Genomic DNA, 27042 nt, shown 5'->3' on the forward strand with positions numbered 1-27042 from the left:
TGTTTTAGAGCACTAATAATAAACTTTTGTTGAACAAAGTAGGAGTCAAGTATCACCCTGAAAGTTTTATTCAGAATGTAAGCTGTCGTATGCACGCATACTTCTTCAGATGAGGGGATAGGGTACAGGGGCCATGAATACATGCCTAGGGTACATGCATACGAAAGCTTACATTCTGAATAAAACTTTGTTGGTCTTAAAGGTGCAACTTGACTCCTACATTGTTCTACTGCTTCAGCCCAACGCGGCTGCCCACTTGGATCAAACTTCTTTTGCTGTTATACTGCTTGGGTCCTCACGTCACAGTTAAGAGGCATTTACTAATGAGGAAGAGACGGGGCTGGTTGGGTGCTCTGGGCCCTCCCATGCAGACCCCTCCCAGAGTGGTGGCAGCCAGCGCCAGGCCCTCCGAGGCCCCTGCAGTGTGACCCCAGCCTCTAAAGACAACCACGCAGACTCAATAATACAAAGGGGTGCAAAAAACTGAAGAATTCAGGCCATTTACTGGGCTAGCAAAAGAACAGCAGTGTGCCAAAGAATAAAACAAAAAAAACCCCACCCTCATAGACAGTCTTTTGAATTTGGCCGTGATGTTTGGCTAGCTATGCAGAAATTAGGGGAAGAACACTGAGATTTCACATTGCTGCCCCTGCCGTAACCCTCCACTCCACCCTGTTACTGCCCAGTCAAACAGTGAGAGAATAGCTAGTGAGGCAGGGCAAGACAAGCGAGGCAGTTTGAGCCTCAATGTCCCACTTTCGAGACCCCCCCCCCACCATGAGCCCAACTTCATCAATTCAAAAATAAGGGGCCAAAAAAGAGGCCATCTGGTCAAGACACCTTGAGCCTTCCCTTTCCCTGCACAGAAAGGACACTTTGGATCAGAAGGGCACCGAGGTACACCTGAGAAAGAGACACTCTGAAGAGAACCACAGCACACACACACACACACCGAGACAGAGAGAGCAGGGCCCTCCCCTCTGCAGCCAGCTGCTCCATCCTGCAATCCCCGTCAGCGTCGCTTCGAGCGCTGGCAGGTGACCAGGTACTGGGGGTAGGCCTGTGTGTCGTGAAAGATGACGAAGATGGAGGGTGCCTGGAGGTTGTCCACCACACTGTCGTAGCGCCGCAACGCAGCGTCTCCTTCCCGCAGGGGTGGTGCTCGCAGCTGTGGGCTGCCGGTGGTGTAGTCTCCAACCAAAGTCCGTGTCACAAAGATGTACTTGTTGCCGTCTGCACTCCTGGGTGAGTACTGCTCCTGCACCGAAATGAAGGCCTGCACAGCAAAGTAGACTCCCTGGCCGTAGCGTGTGGCTGGGGGGGAAACAGCAGCAGTGGGCCATCAGAGGCGGGGGGAGGGATGCCGTGGCCACGCAGCATCGAAAGAGGGCAGCCAGGTTGGGGAGAAGCAGGGTCTGTGTGGGGGGAACTCCACTGAGTATACTTCCCTGTTTGTCATTCAAATTTTATTTATGTACTAGAAATAAGGCCAATGCAATGGGCTCCAGAAAGAGGCTCTGGCTGTCTTCCCACCCACTCAAGTGAAGGCATTCACTCCCCCTCACCTCAAGGGGGCTGAAATCCCAGAGGTCCCCACTGTGCCACTCCGGCAGGTCCAGGAGGTGTGAGACAGCCTCTTGGCGTAGCCTAGCCTACCCTCCCAGGATTGCTGTGGGGATAAAAGGCAGGGGAGCCTCTCTGGGTCCCCACTGGGGAGAAAAGCAGGGGGTAAGTAAAGCCCCCCTCCCCAGTTTGCTGAGGACATGCAGCCTTGCCTCCCCCCCCGCCCCCCCCGTGGCTCCCGGAGCCCCTCACCGTTCTTGCCACAGAAGCTGCGGTTGAAGCCGAACTGGCAGATCTCGCGACTGGACTGCTCGGTGGTACCGTGGTACAGGATGCGCTCCACCTCCCCGTGCCCGCAGGCCTTCTCCATGGCTGCTCTCTTCAGCAGGTACTGCTGGTACAGGAGGGGGTGCCACAGCTTCTGCACCTGCCAGGGAGGGGAGGGGAGAGGAGGCAAGGGGAGCAGGTCAGGGAGGGGGGGGGAACACCCAGGTCTCTCCTTGGGCCTGCTGAGATCACCCCAGGAACAAACACCAGAAGGTGCACTGGTCAGGAGAAGGGGGAAAGCCTCTCCACTGAAGGCGCGGAGGGAGCCAAGAACTCCCAGAATGCACCACTGTCTGCAGGGGGAGGGGCTACGCTGCAAAAGGAGGGAGCTATCCAATGGGGAGAGGTTCTCTACAGAGGCATGGGAGGGTGGAGAGATAAATCTGCTCTCCCTCCCCCCTCTGAGAAGACCAGACACCTGCTGCCACCCACTGGCTTGGGGGGGTTCACTTTCTCTGGGGGGAGGGCCCAGGTTATGACCCCACCCCCACTCCCAGCCCAAGGAAGCTGCAGCCTAGCAGTGGAAGCCCCAGGTTTCCATAGAACAGAAGAGAAGCCCTGTTGGATCAGGCCAGTGCCCCCTCCAGTCCAACACTCTGTGTCACAGAAGAACATAAGAGAAGCCCTGTTGGATCAGGCCAGTGCCCCCTCCAGTCCAACACTCTGTGTCACAGAAGAACATAAGAGAAGCCCTGTTGGATCAGGCCAGTGCCCCCTCCAGTCCAACACTCTGTGTCACAGAAGAACATAAGAGAAGCCCTGTTGGATCAGGCCAGTGGCCCCTCCAGTCCAACACTCTGTGTCACATAAGAACATAAGAGAAGCCCTGTTGGGTCAGGCCAGTGGCCCCTCCAGTCCAACACTCTGTGTCACATAAGAACATAAGAGAAGCCCTGTTGGATCAGGCCAGTGGCCCCTCCAGTCCAACACTCTGTGTCACATAAGAACATAAGAGAAGCCCTGTTGGGTCAGGCCAGTGGCCCCTCCAGTCCAACACTCTGTGTCACATAAGAGAAGCCCTGTTGGATCAGGCCAGTGGCCCCTCCAGTCCAACACTCTGTGTCACATAAGAACATAAGAGAAGCCCTGTTGGATCAGGCCAGTGGCCCCTCCAGTCCAACACTCTGTGTCACATAAGAACATAAGAGAAGCCATGATGGATCAGGCCAATGGCCCCTCCAGTCCAACACTCTGTGTCACATAAGAGAAGCCATGTTGGATCAGGCCAAAGGCTCATCCAGTCCAATACTCTGTGTCACATAAGAATATAAGAGAAGCCCTGTTGGATCAGGCCAGTGGCCCCTCCAGTCCAACACTCTGTGTCACATAAGAACATAAGAGAAGCCCTGTTGGATCAGGCCAATGGCCCATCCAGTCCAACACTCTGTGTCACATAAGAACATAAGAGAAGCCATGATGGATCAGGCCAATGGCCCCTCCAGTCCAACACTCTGTGTCACATAAGAAGCCATGATGGATCAGGCCAATGGCCCCTCCAGTCCAACACTCTCTGTCTCATAAGAACATAAGAGAAGCCCTGTTGGATCAGGCCAGTGGCCCCTCCAGTCCAACACTCTCTGTCTCATAAGAACATAAGAGAAGCCATGATGGATCAGGCCAGCGGCCCATCCAGTCCAACACTCTGTGTCACATAAGAGAAGCCATGATGGATCAGGCCAGTGGCCCATCCAGTCCAACACTCTGTGTCACATAAGAACATAAGAGAAGCCATGATGGATCAGGCCAATGGCCCCTCCAGTCCAACACTCTGTCACATAAGAACATAAGAGAAGCCCTGTTGGATCAGGCCAGTGGCCCCTCCAGACCAACACTCTGTGTCACACAGTGGCCAAAAAACCAGGGGCCATCAGGAGGTCCATCAGTAGGGCCAGGACACTAGAAGCCCTCCCACTGTTGCCCCCCCCCAAGCACCAAGAATACAGAGCATCACTGCCCCAGACATAAGAGAAGCCCTGTTGGATCAGGCCAGTGGCCCCTCCAGTCCAACACTCTGTGTCACATAAGAACATAAGAGAAGCCCTGTTGGGTCAGGCCAGTGGCCCCTCCAGTCCAACACTCTGTGTCACATAAGAGAAGCCCTGTTGGATCAGGCCAGTGGCCCCTCCAGTCCAACACTCTGTGTCACATAAGAACATAAGAGAAGCCCTGTTGGATCAGGCCAGTGGCCCCTCCAGTCCAACACTCTGTGTCACATAAGAACATAAGAGAAGCCATGATGGATCAGGCCAATGGCCCCTCCAGTCCAACACTCTGTGTCACATAAGAGAAGCCATGTTGGATCAGGCCAAAGGCTCATCCAGTCCAATACTCTGTGTCACATAAGAATATAAGAGAAGCCCTGTTGGATCAGGCCAGTGGCCCCTCCAGTCCAACACTCTGTGTCACATAAGAACATAAGAGAAGCCCTGTTGGATCAGGCCAATGGCCCATCCAGTCCAACACTCTGTGTCACATAAGAACATAAGAGAAGCCATGATGGATCAGGCCAATGGCCCCTCCAGTCCAACACTCTGTGTCACATAAGAAGCCATGATGGATCAGGCCAATGGCCCCTCCAGTCCAACACTCTCTGTCTCATAAGAACATAAGAGAAGCCCTGTTGGATCAGGCCAGTGGCCCCTCCAGTCCAACACTCTCTGTCTCATAAGAACATAAGAGAAGCCATGATGGATCAGGCCAGCGGCCCATCCAGTCCAACACTCTGTGTCACATAAGAGAAGCCATGATGGATCAGGCCAGTGGCCCATCCAGTCCAACACTCTGTGTCACATAAGAACATAAGAGAAGCCATGATGGATCAGGCCAATGGCCCCTCCAGTCCAACACTCTGTCACATAAGAACATAAGAGAAGCCCTGTTGGATCAGGCCAGTGGCCCCTCCAGACCAACACTCTGTGTCACACAGTGGCCAAAAAACCAGGGGCCATCAGGAGGTCCATCAGTAGGGCCAGGACACTAGAAGCCCTCCCACTGTTGCCCCCCCCCCCCAAGCACCAAGAATACAGAGCATCACTGCCCCAGACATAAGAGAAGCCATGTTGGATCAGGCCAGTGGCCCATCCAGCCCAACACTCTGTGTCACATAAGAACATAAGAGAAGCCCTGTTGGATCAGGCCAGTGGCCCATCCAGCCCAACACTCTGTGTCACACAGTGGCCAAAAAAACCAGGTGCCATCAGGAGGTCCACCAGTGGGCCCAGGACACTAGAAGCCCTCTCACTGCTTCCACCCCCCCCAGCACCAAGAATACAGAACATCACTTGCCCCAGACAGAGAGTTCCAACAATAAGCTGTAGCTAATACCCACTGATAGACCTCTGCTCCGTATGTTAATCCAATCTCCTCTTGAAGCTGGCTATGCTTATAAGAACATAAGAGAAGCCCTGTTGGATCAGGCCAGTGGCCCATGCAGACCAACACTCTGTGTCACACAGTGGCCATAAAAAACAGATACCCTCAGAAGGTCTATCAGTGGGGCCAGGACACTAGAAGCCCTCCCACTGTGCCCCCCCCAAGCACCAAGAATACAGAGCATCACTGCCCCAGGCATAAGAGAAGCCATGTTGGATCAGGCCAATGGCCCCTCCAGTCCAACACTCTGTGTCACATAAGAACATAAGAGAAGCCCTGTTGGATCAGGCCAATGGCCCATCCAGTCCAACACTCTGTGTCACATAAGAACATAAGAGAAGCCCTGTTGGATCAGGCCAATGGCCCATCCAGTCCAACACTCTGTGTCACATACGAACATAAGAGAAGCCCTGTTGGATCAGGCCAGTGGCCCATCCAGTCCAACACTCTGTGTAACATAAGAACATAAGAGAAGCCCTGTTGGATCAGCCCAATGGCCCCTCCAGTCCAACACTCTGTGTCACATAAGAACATAAGAGAAGCCCTGTTGGATCAGGCCAATGGCCCATCCAGTCCAACACTCTGTGTCACATAAGAACATAAGAGAAGCCCTGTTGGATCAGGCCAATGGCCCATCCAGTCCAACACTCTATGTCACATAAGAACATAAGAGAAGCCCTGTTGGATCAGGCCAATGGCCCATCCAGTCCAACACTCTGTGTCACATACGAACATAAGAGAAGCCCTGTTGGATCAGGCCAATGGCCCCTCCAGTCCAACACTCTGTGTCACATAAGAACATAAGAGAAGCCCTGTTGGATCAGGCCAATGGCCCATCCAACCCAACACTGTGTCACACAGTGGTTAGGAAAAAACCAGGTGCCATCAAGAGGTCCAGAAGTGGGGCCAGGGCACTAGAAGCCCTCCCACTGTGCCGCCCCAAGCACCAAGAACACAGAGCATCCCTGCCCCAGAGAGAGAGTTCCAACACTATGCTGTGGCTGAGCCACTGATGGACCTCTGCTCCACATGCTTATCCAATCCCCTCCTGAAGCTGTCCCGCGGGTTTTATTTAAGGACCGTAATTTTCTAAAAAGGAAAAAGAACACTGAGAGTTGTTGGTCATCTGCAGTTTTTGAAACAATGAGCAGTGAAATCTAGAGAGAAGCCCCTCTCTGGGCCCAGAGAATATGGGGAAGGCAGGCAAGACCCCATTGGCCTCTACTGTCCTGGCCAGACCCCGGATGGATGGAGACCGAGCAGGCCACGTCTTCCTCACAGCGACGCCAGGAAATGCACCCAAAGTTTGGGGGGGGGGGGGAGAAGAGAATATTTTTTAATTCCCCCCCTCCGATCCCTGCTTTCTCCTCCTCCTTGCAACCAGTTTCCATTTCCCCTCCAGTGACTGGGGAAGCCCTACAACGGAGGCATTAAGCTCATTTGGGCCGAACATAAATGCCACTTTGCTGAGGCAGGCCACAGGCGCCACAAAAGGTACCAGAGATATAAACTTTATAAAGATTATTTCAGATGCCAAATGGCAACAGCAGGCTTGATGGGGTTAGGAGTGATATAAAGAAGGGTGGTAGGCCTGGCAATGCCAGCGTTGGTCATGAGACAGGTCTCAATTCCATGCAGGAGGATTCAGTTCAAGAGGATGCAAAGGATAAAGGGACACAAGTCTGACATTAGTTGCTGACCTAAGAGGAGCAGTTCTCTGTGAAAGGAATTTCAAAAGGAGATTAGAAAGAGAGATTGCGGAATGGCAACTGATGGCAAAGCTCAAGACGACGCGCCCTCCAGGACTGAACAGAGAGCTCGTTTTCCTGTCTCGTGACCATTTTATTATTCGCTATTATCATGTGACATCTGAAAGCATTCCACTCTCCAAGATACAAGGCTCAATCCAAGTGCTCTAATTCCTAATTAGGGTCTTTTTCAAAGAAAATAAATCCAGATAGGAACAGAGAAATCCAATCTTTTTTAAAAAAACAACCTTTCATTTTGAGCCAAAATAATTTCCTGAACGTTGTCAGAAGAATTGGAGGATAAAGAGGTGGCGGCTTGTACACAAAAGCTTATACCTGGAATAAAATGGTCTCGAAACTGCTGCGGGAAGCTCTTTCTCTCTCCCGGCCTCTGTGTGTGTGTGTGAGAGAGAGAGGGGCGCTTGTTTTTATATCTCTCCTGGATGAAGCAGGAAACAGCCACAGAGCTCTGTGTCTTTGGGGGGGGGGACAAGACACAGGAAACAGGAAGCACAGAGCCCCTGAGGGAGTGGGGGCCGGGAAGCCAGCTATGGTGTGTGGCTGCAGCAGCAGCAGCAGCAGCCCTAGGAGAGGAAGCTGAAGTTGCTCAGGGGACAGAATTGAGGCCTGCATAGACCAGATGTGGCCCACGGGCTGCATGTTCGACCCCCCTGCTTTAGCAGTTCTTCTGAGCTCCCAGAGGAAACTCTTCCCTCCCTCCCTCCCTCCCTCTCAGTGATGGTGGCAGAGTCAGCAGCACAGAGCAGAGGAAGGTGTTGCATGCTGGGAGGGCGGGGTCCTGCCACATTCACTACGGCTGCCAACTTCCAGGTGGGGCCTGGAGATCTCCCTGCATTAGGTGTGATCTCCACACGACAGGTCAGTTCCCCCAGACACAATGGCTGCTTCAGAAAGGAAGAGGGGGCTCTATGGTATTCTGCCCCACTGCAGTCCCTCCTTTCCCCCAAGCCCCACCATCCCAATATTCAGGATTCCCAAGCAGGAAAGTCTTTGGGGGAGCAGGAAAGCCCCTCCCCTCCCCCCCGGCACACCACTGGCCTGTCTGGTGGCGCCTCTCCCTCGCTGCCCCCTGCCAGCAAAGCCCACGGCCTGAACATGGGCCTGGTGCAAAAGGGCAACACGGGAATGGGAAGCGAAGCGGCAAGCGAGACACACCAGCGCCCCCCCCCTTTGCAAACCTTTACGATGCGGATCTTATTGTGGAACTCCTCCAGGGTGCCATAGAACCGGCGCACCGTCTCCTGGAACTCCTCCGAGCTTTCCGGCAGCAACATCAGCTTCACTTCGTCGCCTGGCAGGGCGGTGGGGCTGTGGGGAGCTGCAGACGACAGAAGCTGCTCGCGAGGGGAAGGATGCTGGGCCCCATCTCCCCCGCCCCCAACTCCAGCCGTGCCACACCCAATGGCTGCCTTGGTGAGAGGCTCACCCTGGGAGAGGGGCACCTACCTGGCACGGCCGCTGGACGCTCCGTACGGCCAATGGGCAGAGTCTGGGCACTGCCAATGTCGTACTCCTCCATGCGCTCAAAATCAATGGTGAAGGGATGCCCATCAAAGAACACGTCTACCCGCTTGTGCCCTTGGCCCCAGGCCTGCTCCAGCAGAGCGCTGGCTTCTGCAGAATACGGGGTGGGAGACCCCTGCCCCGAGGAGTCCCAGTGGACCCAGCAGATGCCCCCAGACCCCCGGGCCACCTCTGCCCGCAGCAGCCGGGTCAGCAACAACGCCAGGTCACGGGTGGCTGCCACGGGGTAGTCAGCAAAGCCCCGGACAGTGGCCACAGTGCCGTCCAGGGAGATATTCACAGCGTGCTTGCGCTCCAGGTGGGTCCGGTACCCCAGGCAGAGGGGGGGCAGGGAGCAGAGGGCTTCGCTGTGCACAGTCTCCTCCCGCAGCTGGGCCTGCAGAGCCGCCTCCAGCTCCTGCACCAGGCAGGCCGCGTCCCCCGCCGAAGGTGCACAGAGCAGCAGCTGGGCCGAGTCGGCCGTCTGCTGGGCCTCCTCCAGAGAGATGCTCAGCACCACCTGCAGGGCAGCGTCAGGACTGGCCCTCTCCTGCTGGTAAGAGTGGAGAGAGACCGCCAGGGCCCGCCGCAGCTCCTCCTCCTCCTGCCCGGCACTGTCCATCGACTGCTGGATGGCCAGCAGCAGCTCAGCCTCCTCTGCCACCCCCTCGCCAGGGTCGGCAGCCAGCGGGCACAGGAGGGGCCCTTCCTCCAGCCTCTCCTCAGCGGCCTGCCCCTCCTCGCCAGCAGTGGGCGCCGCCGCTTCTGGCTCCGGTGCAGAGTAAAGGTCTTCCTCCACCTCGTTGCTGCCCGCAGCCCAGGCCTCCCCTTCACAGGTTGGCCGGAGAGCCGCCAGCAAGCCCTTGATCTCGTCTGCAGAGAGAGAAGAGGCTGGGGGAGGAGCAAGGGCAGGAAAAGGGCAGAAGGAACTGCTAGCCAGGAATGGACCAGGGACACGCGTGGCCGGGGGGGGGGGGAGGCTTCCACAAATCCACACCCCTCCTAATTTCAGGCTGGAGCCATCAGGTGAGGATGGGGAACAGCACAACCGAGATTCTGTGGCCCCCCGTGGAGGGCTTGAGTCTGGGCAGCAACACTGAACCTCCCCCTGCCAGAGTGGTCAGTGGGTCGCAGCAGAGGGCAGCCCAACCCCTCCGAGCCCCAGGTCCAGCCTCTCCTTTTTGGGGTCCCAGGGCTGGAGGGCAGCAGTGCAGTTGGTTACCCATGCTGGCTTTGCTGTGCAGGGCCTGGGGCTGCTCTGACTCTGGCGAGGGATCCCGTCGGCAGCTCAGGGCAAGAGGCCTCTGAGACGTTTCCAGTTCGTGCTGCAGAGAAGGGGCACAGGTGAGAGAGGCCCTGGCACCAGCAGTCCCTTTTCCCAAGTGGCCTTGTGTCCAGAAAAAGCACAACCCCCTCAGGCCTTAGGGGCTCTTTTATTCCCATGTGGGCCTTGGCAGCTGTGTCCCACCCCAAAATGCCTTTGCCAGCCTTGCAAACCTAATAAGGAGGGCTTTAAACTAAATCCTATGGGGGAGCAAGACAAAACTTCAAAGCCTACTACAACGCCAATAATTAAAAATAAGAACACTACCATTCTGCAGGGAGGGGCTCGTATGCTAGGTGACGTTAACATTATTATCTGTCAGTCAGTCCTGGAACATTTAGGAAAGATGGCTGTGATTACTAAGAGCCAGCATGGTTTTCTCAAGAACAAGTCATGTCAGAGTAACCTGATCACATTTTTGGAATAAATGACTACTTGGCTGGGTTCAGGGGAATGCTGCAGACATCGTTTATCTTGATTTCACTAAAGCTTTTGATAAGGTTCCACATACTATTCTTGTTGACAAGTTGGTAAAATGTGGCTTGGATCCTATTATTGTTAGGTGGATCTGTAACTGGTTAACTAGTTGCTCTTACCCAAAGAGTGCTTGTGAATGGTTCCTCATCCTCTTGGAGAGGAGTGACAAGTGGAGTGCCTCAAGGATCTGCCCTGGTGTCATGGGTGCTGGGGACCCTTCAGAGGAAGTTGAGTCTGATGAGGAAACTGTGCCCCTGCCACCTGCACCAGTGCCCCTGCCTCCTGCTGGAGAAGATCCCAGCCCCCCTGCCTCGCCCTCTCGGGTGGCTCGTGTGCGTGACCGCCTCCGGCAGGACCTCAGGGATCGGAGGAGGGCGGCACGCTCACAAGCAAGACGCTCCCTGAGCCCTGAGTTCTGAGAGGATTCTGGCCCTTCTAAGAGCAAGGATGCTTGAGTGGTAACAGGATCCTGGCTGCCTCCCTGAGCCAGCAATTAGCCCAAACGGGCAACAGCCAGCAGAGGGCTATATAGCTGTGGGCTTTGGGAGGAAGCTTTGTGGAAGCAACTAGTCATCTCCCTGACATTCTAGCATCCACTCCGGCTTGACTTTGGTTCCTGACTCCCTGACTTTGGCTTTGGACTTCTGGACTCCCTGACCTCGGCTTCTGGACCTCAGACCTGCGATACTTCTACAGTGATTCGGATTTGGCGCCTCGGACCCTCCTGCTTACTGGCTACAGACCTCGGACTGCCTCTGGACTTTGCCTGACCCGGCCCCAGCCGTGACAGATTGCTTCCACCGACAAACACCCACTCCACAGGATGGATGCTGAAGCAAGTGAAACCACAGAACTACTGGCTGCGCTCCAAGCCCAGGTACAGCAGCTAACACAGGCAGTAGTGCACTTGCAGCAACAACCTGCGGCCAGTGCTCCAGCCAAGTGCCCAGTTCCCCCACCTGACAGATTTGGGGGTGCCGTGGAAGAATTTCCTGCCTTCCTAGCACAGTGTCGGCTGTACTTTGAACTGAGAGCACGGGACTTCCTCAATGACAAAACCAAGGTGTGTTTCGTCATCAGTCTGTTAAAGGGGCAGGCGGCCAAATGGGCCACACCCTTACTGGTCGCGTCCTCTCCCCTACTGACTGATTACCAGGGGTTTGAGGCCCACCTGTCTGCTGCTTTCTCAAACCCAGTCCAAGCAGCCACAGCTAACCGGAAGATCAGGGCACTGAAACAAGGCAACTCCTCGGTGGCTCAATATGCCACTGAATTCAAGCTCCTGACCCAGGACTTGGCGTGGAATGAGGCTGCCCAGATGGACCAGTTTACTGAGGGGTTGGCAGAGGAGGTCCTGGATGAACTGGCCAGGGTGGAGCAGCCACCCACGCTCCAAGAACTTATCACCCTCTGCCTCCGCATCGATGGCCGCCTGGAAAGTCGCCGCCAAGCCAAGACCAGAGGGCGCCAGCTCCCTGCGCCGTGCTACTTGGCTCCTCGCCCGTCCCCAGCTAGTACCAGCACCAAGGACGAGCCTATGCAGCTTGGAGCTGCTCGACCCCGCCTGACCCCAGAGGAAAAGACCAGACGCCGCACGCAGAATCGGTGCCTCTACTGCGGCACGGCAGGCCACTATGCCTCTGGCTGCCCTGCTAAGCATCGGATACCTGGACCTTCGCTGCCACCGCCGCCAAAAGGGCAGCCCCAGGCGTAAGTGGACCCCCCAGCCTGGGGCGACTAGCTGGGTCCTCCGAACAGCGGGCTGATACCCCAGGGCCATTCCTGCTACCAGTCAAACTCCGTCTGCCTGACGAACGCTGGCTGTTCGTGTATGCCATGCTGGACTCGGGAGCGGCCCACTGTTTTATAGATGCCGCCTTTGTGAAGCAGCACCAGATCCCTGTGCAGACAAAAGGGATTCCGTCGCTGGTGGAGGCTATTGACGGGCGCCTCCTCCGTTCTGGCCCCGTCACCCAGGAGACCTGTCCCATCACCTTCCACGTCCAGCAGCACCAAGAACAGCTGCGGTTTGATGTCGCCCGCATGCCTCGCTTCCCGCTGATTCTAGGCCTTTCCTGGCTGAAGCTGCACAACCCCATCGTGGACTGGGCCCAGCAGGAACTACGCTTCCGAGACCCATGCCCCCATCTGACTCCTCCCACCACTCTAGCAGCTGGCATCCCGAGTGGTGGTCCTCAGCTCCCTCAGAAGTATGTGGACTTTGCTGATGTCTTTGAAGAGACAGGAGCTGATCAGCTTCCCCCTCACCGGCCCTACGACTGTGCCATTGATTTGGTACCTGGGGCACCACTCCCGGTGGGGCGTCTGTACCCAATGTCGGAGCCGGAGTTGGCAGCTCTGCGAGACTTCCTGGACAAGAACCTGAAACGCGGATTCATCCGACCCTCAACCTCTCCCTTATCTGCTCCAGTGCTCTTCGTGAAGAAGAAAAGTGGGGAGCTCCGGCTGTGCAATGACTACCGGGCCCTGAACAAGATCACCACCCGCGACCGGTACCCTCTACCACTGATCCCTGAACTCTTGGATCGCCTAAAGGGGGCCCAAATCTACACCAAGCTGGACCTCCGTGGAGCGTACAATTTGGTGCGCATACGGCCCGGAGACGAATGGAAGACCGCGTTTGGGACCCGATACGGGCAGTACGAGCACCTGGTAATGCCCTTCGGACTGACCAATGCCCCCGCTGTCTTCCAGAGGTTCATGAATGACATATTCCGGGACCTGCTCGACCGCTTCGCGATCATATACCTGGATGACATCCTAATTTACTCCCGCAATCCTGCCCAGCACGCCGAGCACGTCCGCCAGGTCCTGCAGCGCCTACGAGCCCATGGTCTCTACGCCAAGCTGGAGAAGTGCGACTTCGACCTGCGCTCCGTCGAGTTCCTTGGGCACATCGTGTCACCGCAGGGGATCCTCATGGACCCGAAAAAAGTAGAAGCGGTCCTGACCTGGCAGGCTCCTCAGAATCGCAAAGACCTGCAGCGGTTCCTCGGTTTTGCCAACTACTATCGGCAATTCATCCCGGCCTACGCATCCCTGACCACACCCCTGACTCAACTACTCCGCCCCAAAGAACCCTTCCACTGGTCCCCAGAGGCCGATAACGCCTTCTCCACCCTGAAGACTCGCTTTGCCACCGGGCCACTCCTGAGATACCCCGACCCCCAGCTTCCCTTTACGGTGGAAGCTGATGCCTCCAACGTGGCCCTGGGAGCAGTGCTGTCCCAGCGCGAGGAGCCGTCCCAGCCACTACAGCCCTGCGCCTATTACTCGCGGCAGCTCACTGCTGCAGAGAGGAACTATACCATCTGGGAGAGGGAGTTGCTCGCGATCAAGGCGGCGTTTGAGGTTTGGCGACATTACCTCGAAGGGGCTCGCCACCCTGTTCAAGTGCTCACCGATCACCGGAACTTGGAACACCTCCAGACCACCCGCCGTCTCAACCAGCGCCAGATCCGGTGGTCCCTATTCTTCTCTCGCTTCGACTTCCGGATCTCCTACATCCCCCATACCCAGAACCGGAAAGCAGACGCGCTCTCCCGGAAACCGGAATACGCCCCTGCCTCAACTGAGACCGCGCCCGCTGCTCCAATCCTGCCGCCCTCAGTATTTGCAGCCACCTCCACTTCACCAGCACTCGTGGAGGACATTCGGGCCAGCCAGGCCAATGATCCCTGGGTCCAGCAACACCTCCAGGCTCTCCAAGATGACCCAACAGGGGAGTTCACGACTCGAGGCGGCCTCTTGCTACACCGCGAACGCCTCTATGTGCCGCCCGGGCCCTTGCGGGCAGAAGTGCTACGCCTGACCCACGACTCGTTACCCGCCGGGCACTTTGGACAGCATAAGACCACCCACTTGCTGACAAGGGAATTCTGGTGGCCACGAGTTCGCGCTGATGTTGCCCGCTATGTCAGCTCCTGTGACGTCTGCCGACGGGCCAAAGACATCCCAGCCAAACCCTCAGGGTTGCTGCAGCCCTTGCCCACATCTTCAGGACCCTGGGATACCATCTCGATGGACTTCATCACGGAACTTCCACGCTCCAAGGGTCAGACTTGTATCTGGGTGGTCGTCGACCTATTTACCAAGATGGCCCACTTTGTTCCGTGCCCGAAACTCCCCACAGCTCAGGAGACGGCCCAGCTTTACCTGCAACACATCTTTCGTCTGCATGGACTCCCAGCCCATCTGATCTCCGATCGGGGCCCTCAGTTCTCCTCTCGGTTCTGGCAAGCCCTCCATTCCAGCCTGGGTACTCGAGTGCACCTGTCCTCGGCCTACCACCCACAGACAGATGGCCAGACAGAGCGCACCAATGCCACGCTAGAGCAATATCTCCGCTGTTACACCTGCTACCAGCAGGATGACTGGACCACTCTATTGCCCCTAGCGGAGTTTGCATACAACAACGCGGTCCATTCATCCACCCAAATGACCCCGTTTGCTGCAACCTACGGGTACCACCCTCGGTTCTTCCCAGCGATCCTACCACCCACGAATGTCCCCGCCGTCGATGCCTACCTGCAAGAACTCCGTGCCAGCCAAGACTTGCTCCGAGAGCAGCTACAGCAAGCCAAGGAGGCATATAAACGGGCTGCGGACCGAAAGAGGCAAGAAGGCCCTCCAGTGCAGCCGGGGGATCAGGTGTGGCTCTCAACTCGCTACCTGCGCCGGCCTGGTCGGTCTCACAAGCTGGATGCACGGTTCATTGGACCCTACCCCGTCGTTGAACAAATAAACCCCGTCGCCTTCAGGCTCCAGTTGCCACCCCACCTCCGCATTCACCCCGTGTTTCATCGCTCCCTCCTTGTTCCGGCTGCACCCCCTGACCCAGCTCGGACTCCTTCCCCACCGCCGCCACCACCAGTGTTGGTGGATGACGAGGAAGAATATGAGGTGCGCCAGATCCTGGACTCCCGGTACCATCGTGGAGGCCTCCAGTACCTGGTGGACTGGGAGGGATACGGCCCAGAAGACCGGTCTTGGGAGCCCGAGGACAATCTTCATGCCCCGGACTTGGTGCACCAGTTCCACAACGACCACCCCGACCTTCCAGGTCCCTCGACGGAGGGGGGCCCTGGGGGGGGGGATAGTGTCATGGGTGCTGGGGACCCTTCAGAGGAAGTTGAGTCTGATGAGGAAACTGTGCCCCTGCCACCTGCACCAGTGCCCCTGCCTCCTGCTGGAGAAGATCCCAGCCCCCCTGCCTCGCCCTCTCGGGTGGCTCGTGTGCGTGACCGCCTCCGGCAGGACCTCAGGGATCGGAGGAGGGCGGCACGCTCACAAGCAAGACGCTCCCTGAGCCCTGAGTTCTGAGAGGATTCTGGCCCTTCTAAGAGCAAGGATGCTTGAGTGGTAACAGGATCCTGGCTGCCTCCCTGAGCCAGCAATTAGCCCAAACGGGCAACAGCCAGCAGAGGGCTATATAGCTGTGGGCTTTGGGAGGAAGCTTTGTGGAAGCAACTAGTCATCTCCCTGACATTCTAGCATCCACTCCGGCTTGACTTTGGTTCCTGACTCCCTGACTTTGGCTTTGGACTTCTGGACTCCCTGACCTCGGCTTCTGGACCTCAGACCTGCGATACTTCTACAGTGATTCGGATTTGGCGCCTCGGACCCTCCTGCTTACTGGCTACAGACCTCGGACTGCCTCTGGACTTTGCCTGACCCGGCCCCAGCCGTGACACCTGGGGCCTGTTTTGCTCAACATCTTCATATATGATTTGGATGAAGGAATTGAGGGAATCCTTATTAAATTTGCAGATGATACTAAATTGGGAGAGGTAGCAAATACAGTAGAAGAAAGAGTCATTATACAGGATGATCTTGACAGGCTGGAAAACTAAGCTAAGCCAAATAAAATGAATTGTAACCAGGATAAATGTAAAGTTCTGCATTTAGGTAGGAAAAATCCAAAGCATGGTTATAGGATGGGGGAGACTTGTCTTAGCAGTAGAATGTGGGGAAAGGATCTAGGGGTCTTAGTGGACCATACACTGAACATGAGTCAACAGTGTGATGCAGTGGCTAAAAAGGCCAATATGATTTTAGGCTATATCAACAGAAGTATAGCATCCAGATCATGCAAAGTGATGGTATTGCTTTATTCTGCTCTGGTTAGACCTCACCTAGAGTATTGTATTCAGTTTTGGGCACCACATTTTAAGAAGGATATAGACAAGCTGGAAGGGGTCCAGAGGAGGACAAAGAAGATGGTGAGGGGTCTGGAGACCAAGTCCTACAAGGAAAGGTTGAAGGAGCTGGGGATGTTTAGCCTGCAGAGGAGATGACGGAGAGGTGATATGATCACCATCTTCAAGTACTTGAAGGGCTGTCCTATAGACGATGGTGTGGAATTGTTTTCTGTTGCCCCGGAAGGTTGGACCAGAACCAATGGGTTTAAATTAAATCAATAGAGTTTTCAATCCAATATCAGGAAGAACTTCCTGACAGTTAAGAGCGGTTCCTTGAGAGATGGTGGGCTCTCCTTCCCCGAAGGGTTTTAGACAGAGAATGGATGGCCACCTGACAGCAATGCTGAGTCTGTGAATGAGGCAGATCACGGGAGGGAGGGAGGGCAGGAAGGGCTGCATCAGTGCTGAGTTCTCGCGGTCCTTTCTTACATGCCCAGGGAAATGCTGATTGACACTTTGGGGTCAGAAAGCAATTTTTCTCCAGGGCAGCTCTTCCAGGGGTCCTGGAGGGTTTTTGCCATCTTCTGGGCATGGAGCCGGGACCCCTGGGGATGTGTGTTTGTGTGCAGGAGAGTATTTGTGAAGTTCCTGCATTGTGCTGCAGGGGGTTGGTCCCTTCCAACTGGTGCCCAGGTGAGGCGCCCCCTCTTCCCTCCTGGTGGGCAGAGGGCCATCCCAACACCTCAGAGGACTCGTACCTGCAAAAGGAGCGGGCTCCAGTGGACCCTCTCCAACCCGATGGTGCAGTGGAAACGCCTCTCCAGCTTCTGCACGATGGCCTGGCCACGCCCATCCAGGAGGAAGCGGCAGATGCCAGGAAGCCGCAGGGTCACGGTCTGGGTGTGGATGGCCCCTGCCAGGCTCTGTAACAGCTCAGCAGCTGCCCGGCAAGCCCCGGCCTCACCACTGAGCTGCAAGGAGAAGAGAGGCCAGAGTCAGCCGGTGTCCCGCCAAGCACTTCTCACCCGGAAGCTGCTTCCTTCATGTCCTCACCTAGGAGAGGAGCAGCCGTTGGATTCACGTGCAGCTTACGGATGTAGGAAGGACTCGAATCCACAACCCCCCTCGACACCCCAGACCACAGTGTGTGCCTCTCAGTCACCCTCCCCCAGAGGAAACCATGCTGCACGTTTGCTCCAGTCCCCCCTTCAGGCAACACCCTCCTTCGGCCTGCCGTACTCGGAACAGCCCTGGCAGAAAGCCCACCCAGATGGGGGGCCTGAGCTCCAGGGGCAGAATTGGGCCCTACAGGTGGGAAGCGGCAAAGGCCACAGGCAGAGGCAGCTTTAAAGGGGGATGAGAGAGATTCAGGGAGGAGAGTCCAGCAGGGGCTACGAGCTGTGGGAGCTGAGGGAAACCTCCATGTTCAAAGGCAGCCAACCTCTCACTCCCACAGCAAGGAGGCAACGTCAGGGGAAGGCCTCGGCCTCTTTACACCCTGCTCTTGGCCCTCCAAGGAAATGGTCGGTCACTGGGTGAACTAGATGGACCCTCCCTGGTCTGACCCAGCAGGGCTCTCATCTCAGGGGAAGGCCTCAGCCTCTCTGTCTGTTGCTGGCCCTCCAGAGGAACTAGCTGGCCACTGTGTGAGGCTGGAGGCTGGACTAGATGGACCCTCCCTGGGCTGACCCAGCAGGGCTCTTCTGATGTTCTTTTGATGGCCTCTGCCTCTCTGCCCTTTTCTTGGCCCTCCAGAGGAACTGGCTGGCCACTCTGTGAGACAGGAGGCTGGACTAGATGGACCCTCCCTGGCCTGGCCCAGCAGGGCTCTTCTGATGTTGTTCTCAGGGGAAGGCCTCGGCCTCTCTGCCCTGTTGTTGTCCCTCCAGAGGAACTGGTTGGGCCCTACGTGAGGCAGGAGGTTGAACAAGATGGACCCTCACTGGCCTGACCCAGCAGGGGTCTTCTGATGTTCTTCTCGGGGGAAAGCCTCGGCCTTTCTGCCCTGTTGTTGGCCACTGTGTAAGACAGGAGGCTGGACTAGATGGACCCTCCCTGGTCGGACCCAGCAGGGCTCTTCTGGGGTTCTTCTCAGGGGAAGGCCTCAGCCTCTCTGCCCTGTTATCAGCCCTCCAGAGGAACTGGCTGGCCCCTGTGTGAGACAGGAGGCTGGACTAGATGGGCCCTCCCTGGTCTGATCCAGCAGGACTCTTCTGATGTTGTTCTCAGGGGAAGGCCTCAGCCTCTCTGCCCTGTTGCTGGCCCTCCAGAGGAACTGGTTGGCCACTGTGTGAGACAGGAGGAGACTGGACTAGATGGCCCCTCCCTGGTCTGGTCCAGCAGGGTGGTTGTTACTGTCTTAATTCTCACACCCCATGAAGTCTGGCCCATAAACGCTACTGGAGAGGAGCCTGTGGCCGCTCAGCCCCACTTTTTCAGGGATGGTATGGTGGGGGGAAGGGGGAGAAGAGAAAGGCACTCTGTGGGTGTTCGAGGTCACGTGCTTCTTTCAGAAGTTTTGGGGCCGAGCCTCAAAGGTCTTTCTGGGCTGTAGCTCTCCAGAGCTGAGGAGGGCCTGCTGGGATCTGAACCTGCAGCACCCAAAGACAGAAGCGGCCTCAGACGCTCCCTTTCCTGCAAGGGCTGAGCAGGCAGCCGAGGGAGGTGGTGGGGGGGGGGGAGGAAGCGCGCCAGAGCAGCCTTACCCGCAAGCCCGTGATGTCAGCGCCCTCCAGTGGCAGCAGGGTGACATTGGCAATGCCAGCCAAAATCTCCTGGTAGTAGAGCTGGAGGAAGCGCAGAGTGCCCGCCTCCATGGCCACCACGGCCTCATCGGGCACGCCATCCCGCAGGAAGTCCGCCAGGCACGCCATGTTCTCCTCCTCCATCCCCTGCAGGGTCAGGCCATCCAAGTGCGCACCACTCTCCGCCAGGCGCGTGGCGCAACATCGCAGCCCTGCCTGCACCTGGGTCCAGCGCGGTGAGGCCAAGGCCAGGAGCTGCCTCTCCGACACGGGCAGGGAGAAGGAGGCCAGCGCCAAGGCCAGGAAGGATGCTGCCTGGCGGGCCACAGAGGGCCTCAGGGCCACCACCAGCACCCCCTCCTCCTCCTCAGCAGGGATGTAGCAGGCCCCCAGCCCCTGCTCTTCCAGCAGCTCTGCCAGGTGCTGCCTGACATCCTCCCGCCGCAGGAAGGCCAGGGCCCAGGCCGAGAAGGGCAGGCGCTCCCGGACGACTCCCCGCAAGGCCTCTGCGATGCACTCCCGCAACTGCTGCCGGTGGGCTTCATCCCCCCCCGAGATGCGCAGCCCTGCTCCCTCCAGGCAAAGGCCACACGCGGGGGCCCGGGCTCCCAGCTCCTGCAGAACAAGCGGCACCTCCAGCAGGCCCCGCACGGCTGCTTCCGGGAGGGGCACGCAGAGAGAAGGGACCCCACCATCCTCTGTGGAGGCTGTGGCTTCTGCATCCTCCTCCTCGCCTTCAGGGGGCTCCAGAAAGTCATAGTGAGGGGAGACGTCCAAGTGGTGACCCTGGAGCTGGTGGTCTCTCTGCAGCACTTTCCCCGCCACTGCGGAGAGAAGCAGAGCAGTCACAGAAATACCCGTGGGCCTGAGACCCCTTCCCTGCTGCTCCCGCAGCCACGCCCCCTCTGGACTGGCCAAGAGCTCCCCCCCTCCCCGGCTGCCCTTTACCTCCTTCCTGGCCTGGGGGCTGGCAAGTCTCTGCCCCCCCAGGACCCTGTGCCAGAAAGAAGCAGCAGCAGCAACTGCCCCCTCTGCAGTGGACCCTCCGGCACCCAGTCTGGCCCCTGCTCCTCCTACTGGCCAGACTGTCCCACCAGGGCTCAGCGGAAAGGGGGGGATCTGCTCAGGACCCCCACAGCAGGCAAAGCCCAGCCCTGCAGGAGTGACCCTCTCTTCAGCGGAGGAAGGGAAAAGCAAAGGGCCACTTTCCTTCGACAAATTATTGTCTCAGAATCAGAGAGGTGGAAGGGACCATCTAGTCCCACCCCCTGCACAACACAGGAAATGTACAAGTACCTGCCCCCTACACAGACACCACCGACCCCTGCAGGCTCCAAGCCCTGGAGATAGCAAAGAAAACCCCACAGCCCCTCTCCAGGAGCCCTGGCCAGACTGGCCTGGAGAAAAATGGCTGCCTGACCCCAAGGTGCCAATCAGCATTTCCCAGGGCGTGTCAGAAAGGGCCACGAGAACCAAGCACTGAGGCAGCCCTTCCTGCCCTCCTTCCCATGATCTGCCAAAGATCACACAACCAGCATTGCTGTCCGATGGCCACCTAGCCTCTGTTGAAAACCCCCCAACCACCACCTCCCAAGGAGGAAGCCTGTTCCACTGAGGAACCGCTCTAACCTCACAAACCCCTCCCCCTAAATTCACAGGATCCTCATTGCTGCCAGATGGCCACCTAGCCTCTGTTGAGAAACCTCCAAGGAAGGAGAGCCCACCACCTCCAAAAGAAGCCTGTTCCACTGAGGAACCACTCTAAACTCACAAATACCTCCCCCTAAATTCACAGGATCTGCATTGCTGTCAGATGGCCACCTAGCCTCTGTTGAGAAACCTCCAAGGAAGGAGAGCCCACCACCTCCCAAGGAGGAAGCCTGTTCCACTGAGGAACCGCTCTAACCTCACAAACCCCTCCCCCTAAATTCACAGGATCCTCATTGCTGTCAGGTGGCCATCTACCCTCTGCTGAAAAACCCCCAAGGAAGCAGAGCCCACCACCTCCCGAGGAGGAAGCCTGTTCCACTGAGGAACCCCTCTAACCTCACAAACCCCTCCCCCTAAATTCACAGGATCCTCATTGCTGTCAGGTGGCCATCTACCCTCTGCTGAAAAACCCCCAAAGAAGCAGAGCCCACCACCTCCCGAGGAGGAAGCCTGTTCCACTGAGGAACCACTCTGACTGTCAGGAAGTTCTTCCTAATGTTTAGCTGGAAACTCTTCTGACTTAATTTCAACCCATTGGTTCCGGTCCGACCTTCTGTGGCCACAGAAAAGAACTCTGCACCACCCTCTAGATGACAGCAGCCCTTCCGGTCCTTGAAGAGGCTCTGGCCCAGGAGGGCAAGGGGGGGGGGTGTTCCAGTCCAAAGAATGCAGCTGCCCTGAGCGCTGCGCCTTCACCACCACCCTTTCTTAGTTACGGCACAGACGGGGTGGTCTTGTGGGCTCGCCTGGACAGCCGCCACTCAGGCGCCCAAATCCCAGAGCTCACCGGGAAGCCCCTCTGACTCCCCAGGCAAAGCCCGAGAACCAGGAAGCCTCCTGCAGGTGAGCTGCAGAGACCTGCCTGCTGCCTCTGGGCCAGCACTGGCTCATCTCGTGCTCCTGGGGCCACAGGCAGAGGCCCACGCAGAGGTGAGAAAGGCCAAAGCTCTCTGTCAAGGCCAGCTGCCCCGTGCCAGGCTCCAAAGGAATGATGGGGGGGAGGGCTATAGAAGGCCGAGATGAGGGTAGGGAAGGGTGGGCCCCTCACTGGCCATGGCCTTTTCTGCCGCCTTTGCACCAGCCCCACAGACGTCTAGCTACTCCACTGCAAGAACTCTGCAGCCTTCCAGAGAGAGGGGTTTGGCGTAGTGGTAAGTGCGCCACTTTGGCGTAGAGGCAGTTTGGTGTAGTGGTTAAGTGTGCGGACTCTTATCTGGGAGAACTGTGTTGGATTCCCCACTTCTCCACTTGCACCTGCTGGAATGGCCTTGGGACAGCCAGAGCTCTGGCAAAGTTGTCCTTGAAAGGGCAGCTTCTGGGAGACTGTCGGAGTCCAGCCCCAACAATATAATGGTGTGAAGAAGAAAGGTAGGCAGGAGACAGATTTAAAGATTGCAAAGCATGCTCGAGTACAGCTGCACAGGGAATGAATGATCCCTCCTCACCTCCTTTTATTTCCTCATACACGTCATACCCCTTAACCAATAAGGCGTCGAGTACAATCTGCTCAACAACAAGGAGCACATGCATTCTGTACTTCTAGTTGCATAGTATCCAATTATACCAACTGCCAAACCTTACACATAACTTCCCACAGGAGACCCAGTTTGGTGTAGCAGTTAAGTGCGCGGACTCTTATCTGGAGAACCGGGTTTGATCCCCCACTCCTCCACTTGCAGCTGCTGGAATGGCCTTGGGTCTGCCAGAGCTCTCTTATTTGGGAGAACCAGGTTTGATTCCCCACTCCTCCACTTGCACCTGCTGGAATGGCCTTGGGTCAGCCAGAGCTCTCTTATCTCGGAGAACCGGGTTTGATTCCCCACTCCTCCACTTGCAGCTGCTGGAATGGCCTTGGGTCAGTCAGAGCTCTCTTATCTGGGAGAACCGGGTTTGATTCCCCACTCCTCCACTTGCAGCTGCTGGAAAGGGCAGCTTCTGTCAGAGCTCTCTCAGCCCCACCTACCCCACAGGGTGTCTGTTGTGGGAGAGAAAGTTAAAGGAGGTTGTGAGCTGCTCTGGGATGCTGAGATTCAGAGTGGAGGGCAGGGTATAAAACAATATCTTCTTCCCCGCCCCCATAACCTGCAGGAAATTACATTGTGGCTCCCATGTGACTTTGTGGGGCTCCTCTGCAGGATTCCCCAAACCTGCTGCGGTCTGATCTTTTCTGAGTGTCGGTCTGGAGAGAGCCAGAAGGGGCAGGGGGTGCCCCTCACAAGCACTGACTGCCCACATCCTGTGACATCCCCCCACCCCCACCCCACCTGCAGCAGGCTTTTCCCAGGGCCATCTAGTGCCCCCCCCCTGCTGGTGCCTGGGGGAGAGAGCAAGTAGAAGCACAGAGAGCCTCCCAGCAGAGGGGGGGGGGCTGCCCTGCCAGGCTTCCTGCCTGTGCAAAACCAGCACCCGGAACGAGAACTTCCTTTGGATGCAGGACGAATCAGGCTTGACTTCACGCAATGCATTCTGGGGAGACCAGCGCCCACACGGTGGAGGGCTCCAGCCTGCTGACATCTAGAGAGGAGTGCAAGAGAGCCTGCCCTGGGACCACTACTAAGAGCTGGGTTCAAGTCCAGCTGCATCTTAGAGAACAACCAGATTTCCAGGAAATGAGTTCTCAACAGTCCCAGCTCCCTGTGCCAGATACAAGGGTGCTTAGACTCACCAAAGCGCAGACCCTCAAATATCACGTTGGTCTCTAGGGGGCTCCGGGACTTGCATTTGGCCGTTTCTGGCACACCAACGCGGCTGCCCTGCAGCGCTCTGCCCACTCACTCACTCACTCACCCGGGCATGCCTGGGCCGATGGGGTCCCCTCCCCACTACCATTGCAAGGAAGCCCACCATCTGCCCCTCACCCCCAAGCAACAGGTTGGGGGGGCCCCACTGGGCACTGCAGAGGGCAGGAGCCCCACCCAGACCCTGTCTGCAGCCAGAAAGCCAAGAGCACCAATTTGGGGCAGGGGAGGAGCTCTCCCGAGTCACCGCCCAGTCGCTCACCTGCACGGTCCTGGAAGGAAACAACGGCCACCTTGCCCCCCTGGAGCAGCCTCACGGCCTGCACGGGACCCCCATCGCTGCGCCTGCTCTCAAAGTAGAGCTCCAGCAGGTCCTGGCTGAGCCGCCCGCCCCCACGAGAAGCCACCAGGAGGCTGTCCGTCTGCTCCACCCAGTCCAGCTCCAGGCTGGCCTCCTCCAGGGGCAGATCCTGCACACGCGATGCCAAAGCCAGGAACTCTGCCGGGGCGAGGGGAAGGAAGGAGCCTTGAGTCCAGGGGGCTGCAGACCACTAATGGTCTCCCCACCCCCACCTCCGCTTCCTGCACAGAAAGGAAGGCTTGTTGTGTTCCCGTCCTCCCCCCCCCCCCCACAGCAGAGACTGCGCAGGGCTGGGAGAAAGCCCACCCTGGAGACCCCTTCCCCTCTGCAGCTAGAGGACAGCCGGAGGCTCTGCTCCACTGGCCCCTTGGCCTGGGGGCAGGCTGGCTCCAAGAGGCTGTTTGGAGGGCCTTCCACCTCCAAAGTGGGCCTAGAAGAACCCTGCAAGCAGGCCAGCAGTTAACCAGGGGCCCATGGGGCCTGGCCCCCGGACAGTTTGGGGGCAATGTAGATGGGGTGGGAGCTGCTGCCCCTCCCACCCGTTTAAAGGGCCCACGAACCAGCTGAGCAGGGGAGGGGTGGCAGGAGCAGTCAACAGCCTCCTCCCCTCATAGCCCCTAGCGACAACTGCCCAGTCTCTTGTCTCCGTCCTCAGTCCTCCCTTGAGGGGGGTGGGACTTAAGGCAAGGGAGATTGGGGGGGGGGGCTGCAGGAATAGCCAGGGGGTGGGGGGAGAAGAGCCCAGCTCCCACCCTCCCCACAGTGCACAGAAGAAACGTGGGGGCCAAACCCCAGCAGCTCCATTGGGGTGGGCCTACGTTGTGCAGTCCCGTCCTGGTCCCATGGCCAAGCTACAGAGGCTTCCCCTGCCCAGACTCAACAGGTTTGGGGAGCCCGCAGGCAGCGGGAAGGAGCAGGCATGGCGGGGGGCTCACCTGCGTGGCTGACGGGCTGGGGCAGCTGGAGCAGCGCCTGGTCCCCGGCGGGGGCTGCGGCGGACGACGCACTGGCCCCTGGGGCAGGCCAGCAGGCCCTCCACGTAGCGCTCGAGCAGCTCCGGGGGGCTCCGGGGGCTCAGGCCGCGCAGGAGCAGCTTGGCCTCGTCGCGCGGGGCGGCCGGGCTGGGACGGTCAGGCGCGCCTCTTGCAGGGTGTGGCTGCCGCGGGCCAGGACCCGCTCGGCGTCTGGGGGGGGGGGGCAGGGAGGGGGTGAGACAGCAGCAGAGCCAGACCCCCCCCCCCCGCCCGCGGCCCCAGCACTGCCGACGGGGACCCCGGAGGGGCGCGGCTCTCTGGGCTCGGCCAGCGGGGAAGCCCCTCGCTCGCTCGCCCGGGCCGCTTCCTCGTGGCCGGGCTCACCGTCGGGGCTCTCGAAGCGCAGGCGGGCGCGGCTGCCCCTCCGACGGCAGCTCTGCACCGGCCCCCCGCCCGAGCGCCGCCGGCTCTCGGAAAGTAGAGCACCAGCAGCTCGTCCGCCACCTCGGGCGGCACCCCCCGCACCTCCACCGCCGCCGCCTCGCCGCAGCCATGGGCGCCGCCAACCGAAAGCGAAAGCCCGCAGGCTCCGCCCCGCCCCGCCCCTCCGCTCGCGGCGGCCGGAAGGGGAACTACAGCCCCCACAGGCCTTTGCGGCACCCCCGCCTTCTGCGCCTGCGACCGCCACGGCTCTTTCGCTTTCTCGCGTCGAGAAAGACCGACGGCCCCGCAGGGCAGGCCTTCCCGGGCGGGAGACCCCAAACGGCCAGGAGGGGGAACGGCCGGCTCGGACTCAGGGAAAGGCAGCCCCCAAGGGCGGGTTTCCTTCCCGGACGGCGGCCCCGCAACGACACGGCTCTGCTGCTGCTCTCCTTCCTCGCCCCCCCCTCAGCCGGGCAGCAGAGCAGCCTTCCTCCCTCCCCCCCCAGAGAGACCTCCCGAGGAACACCCGGGCTGGGACGCAGAGGCAGGCAAGAGCACGCCTTTCTCTCCCTCCCTCTCTCTGGCAAACGCCCGGGCCCAGCCGGGGGCGCCGGGCCTTCCAGGCAAGGATGCAAGCGCAGAGAGGCAGGCGCACAGCTGCGGGGTTCAGTGCCGCCGCCCGGTCCGCTGGGGGAGGCGGGGAGGATTTGGGTGGCGGAACGCGGCACGAGAGCCCCTTCCGGCTTTGAAATTAACACGCGCCGAGGGGGGCGCCAGGCAGAGTCGCCTAGGGCGCCGTGGGGTGTCGGGACACCCCTCCCCGCCCCCCACGTCTGGCCCAGGAAGGAAACAGCTTGGAGGAGAAGCAAAGGGGGCACCCCACCCCGGGTTAGGAACAGTCAAAACAGCGTCAGTGGAGGAGGACGTGGGATATGTTGGGGGCCCCGGGGTGGGGGGGGGGGAGAAATGTCCTGAGGGTGGCAAGAAGGTCCGAGCAGAAGGTATTGTTCAAAGACGGGGAGGGCTTTAGTTGGCAGCCAACAGAGATTCATATGCATGGAACACTTGAAATCACTATTTTAAGATATTCTTTGTTATGATAAAAGTAAGAATGAGCTAAGGAGGGGGGTACATGTATTTTGTACACACGCGCACACACACAAGGTGTAGGATAAAGCTTAGCTAACTTTATATTGTGTTTGGTGTTATAAGATAACAAGGCAATAAGTGTGCAGCCTTATCAGGAGCAATAGGTAGTGATTGTCTGGAAACCAGATTAGGTGCCTCTTCTTTGAAGGGGTCCTTGATTGTGACCTGCTTGTCTTTGGGCAAGATATTTTAATGGACTCCTGGGATTGCTCTCCTTTAACTATCTATATGTGATGGATGGAATCAAACCAGTGCTCTAGATCAGAGGCCGCCACTCTTAAGCACTTCCCAAGCCGGCTCTAGCCCCCCCCCCCACCAGCCATTGCAGGATGGGAAACCATGCAGGGAGAGACCCAAGTCCCCCCTCCCTCCCTCACCACGTGCTGTGCTCTCGATCTGAACTGGGCCCACACCCACCTGGGAAACACAAAACTTCAGAACACTCAT

The 27042-nt window shown here is 58.1% G+C and overlaps 1 protein-coding gene across 1 annotated transcript; it reads right to left on the reverse strand.

Moving 5' to 3' along the window:
- Window positions 1-484: 484 nt before the first annotated feature.
- Window positions 485-27042, reverse strand: PARP10 (poly(ADP-ribose) polymerase family member 10). Its single transcript, XM_060243031.1, is given in 14 exon segments — window positions 485-1314; window positions 1816-1990; window positions 8210-8349; window positions 8478-9425; window positions 9757-9859; window positions 17255-17467; window positions 19202-20064; window positions 23951-24187; window positions 24985-25070; window positions 25072-25166; window positions 25169-25233; window positions 25408-25495; window positions 25498-25763; window positions 26973-27042. Coding segments are annotated over 14 exon segments (3651 nt in total). The 3' UTR covers window positions 485-1012.

The sequence above is a fragment of the Heteronotia binoei genome, chromosome 7, assembly GCF_032191835.1.
Source record: "Heteronotia binoei isolate CCM8104 ecotype False Entrance Well chromosome 7, APGP_CSIRO_Hbin_v1, whole genome shotgun sequence".
Classification (NCBI taxonomy): Eukaryota; Metazoa; Chordata; class Lepidosauria; order Squamata; family Gekkonidae; genus Heteronotia; species Heteronotia binoei.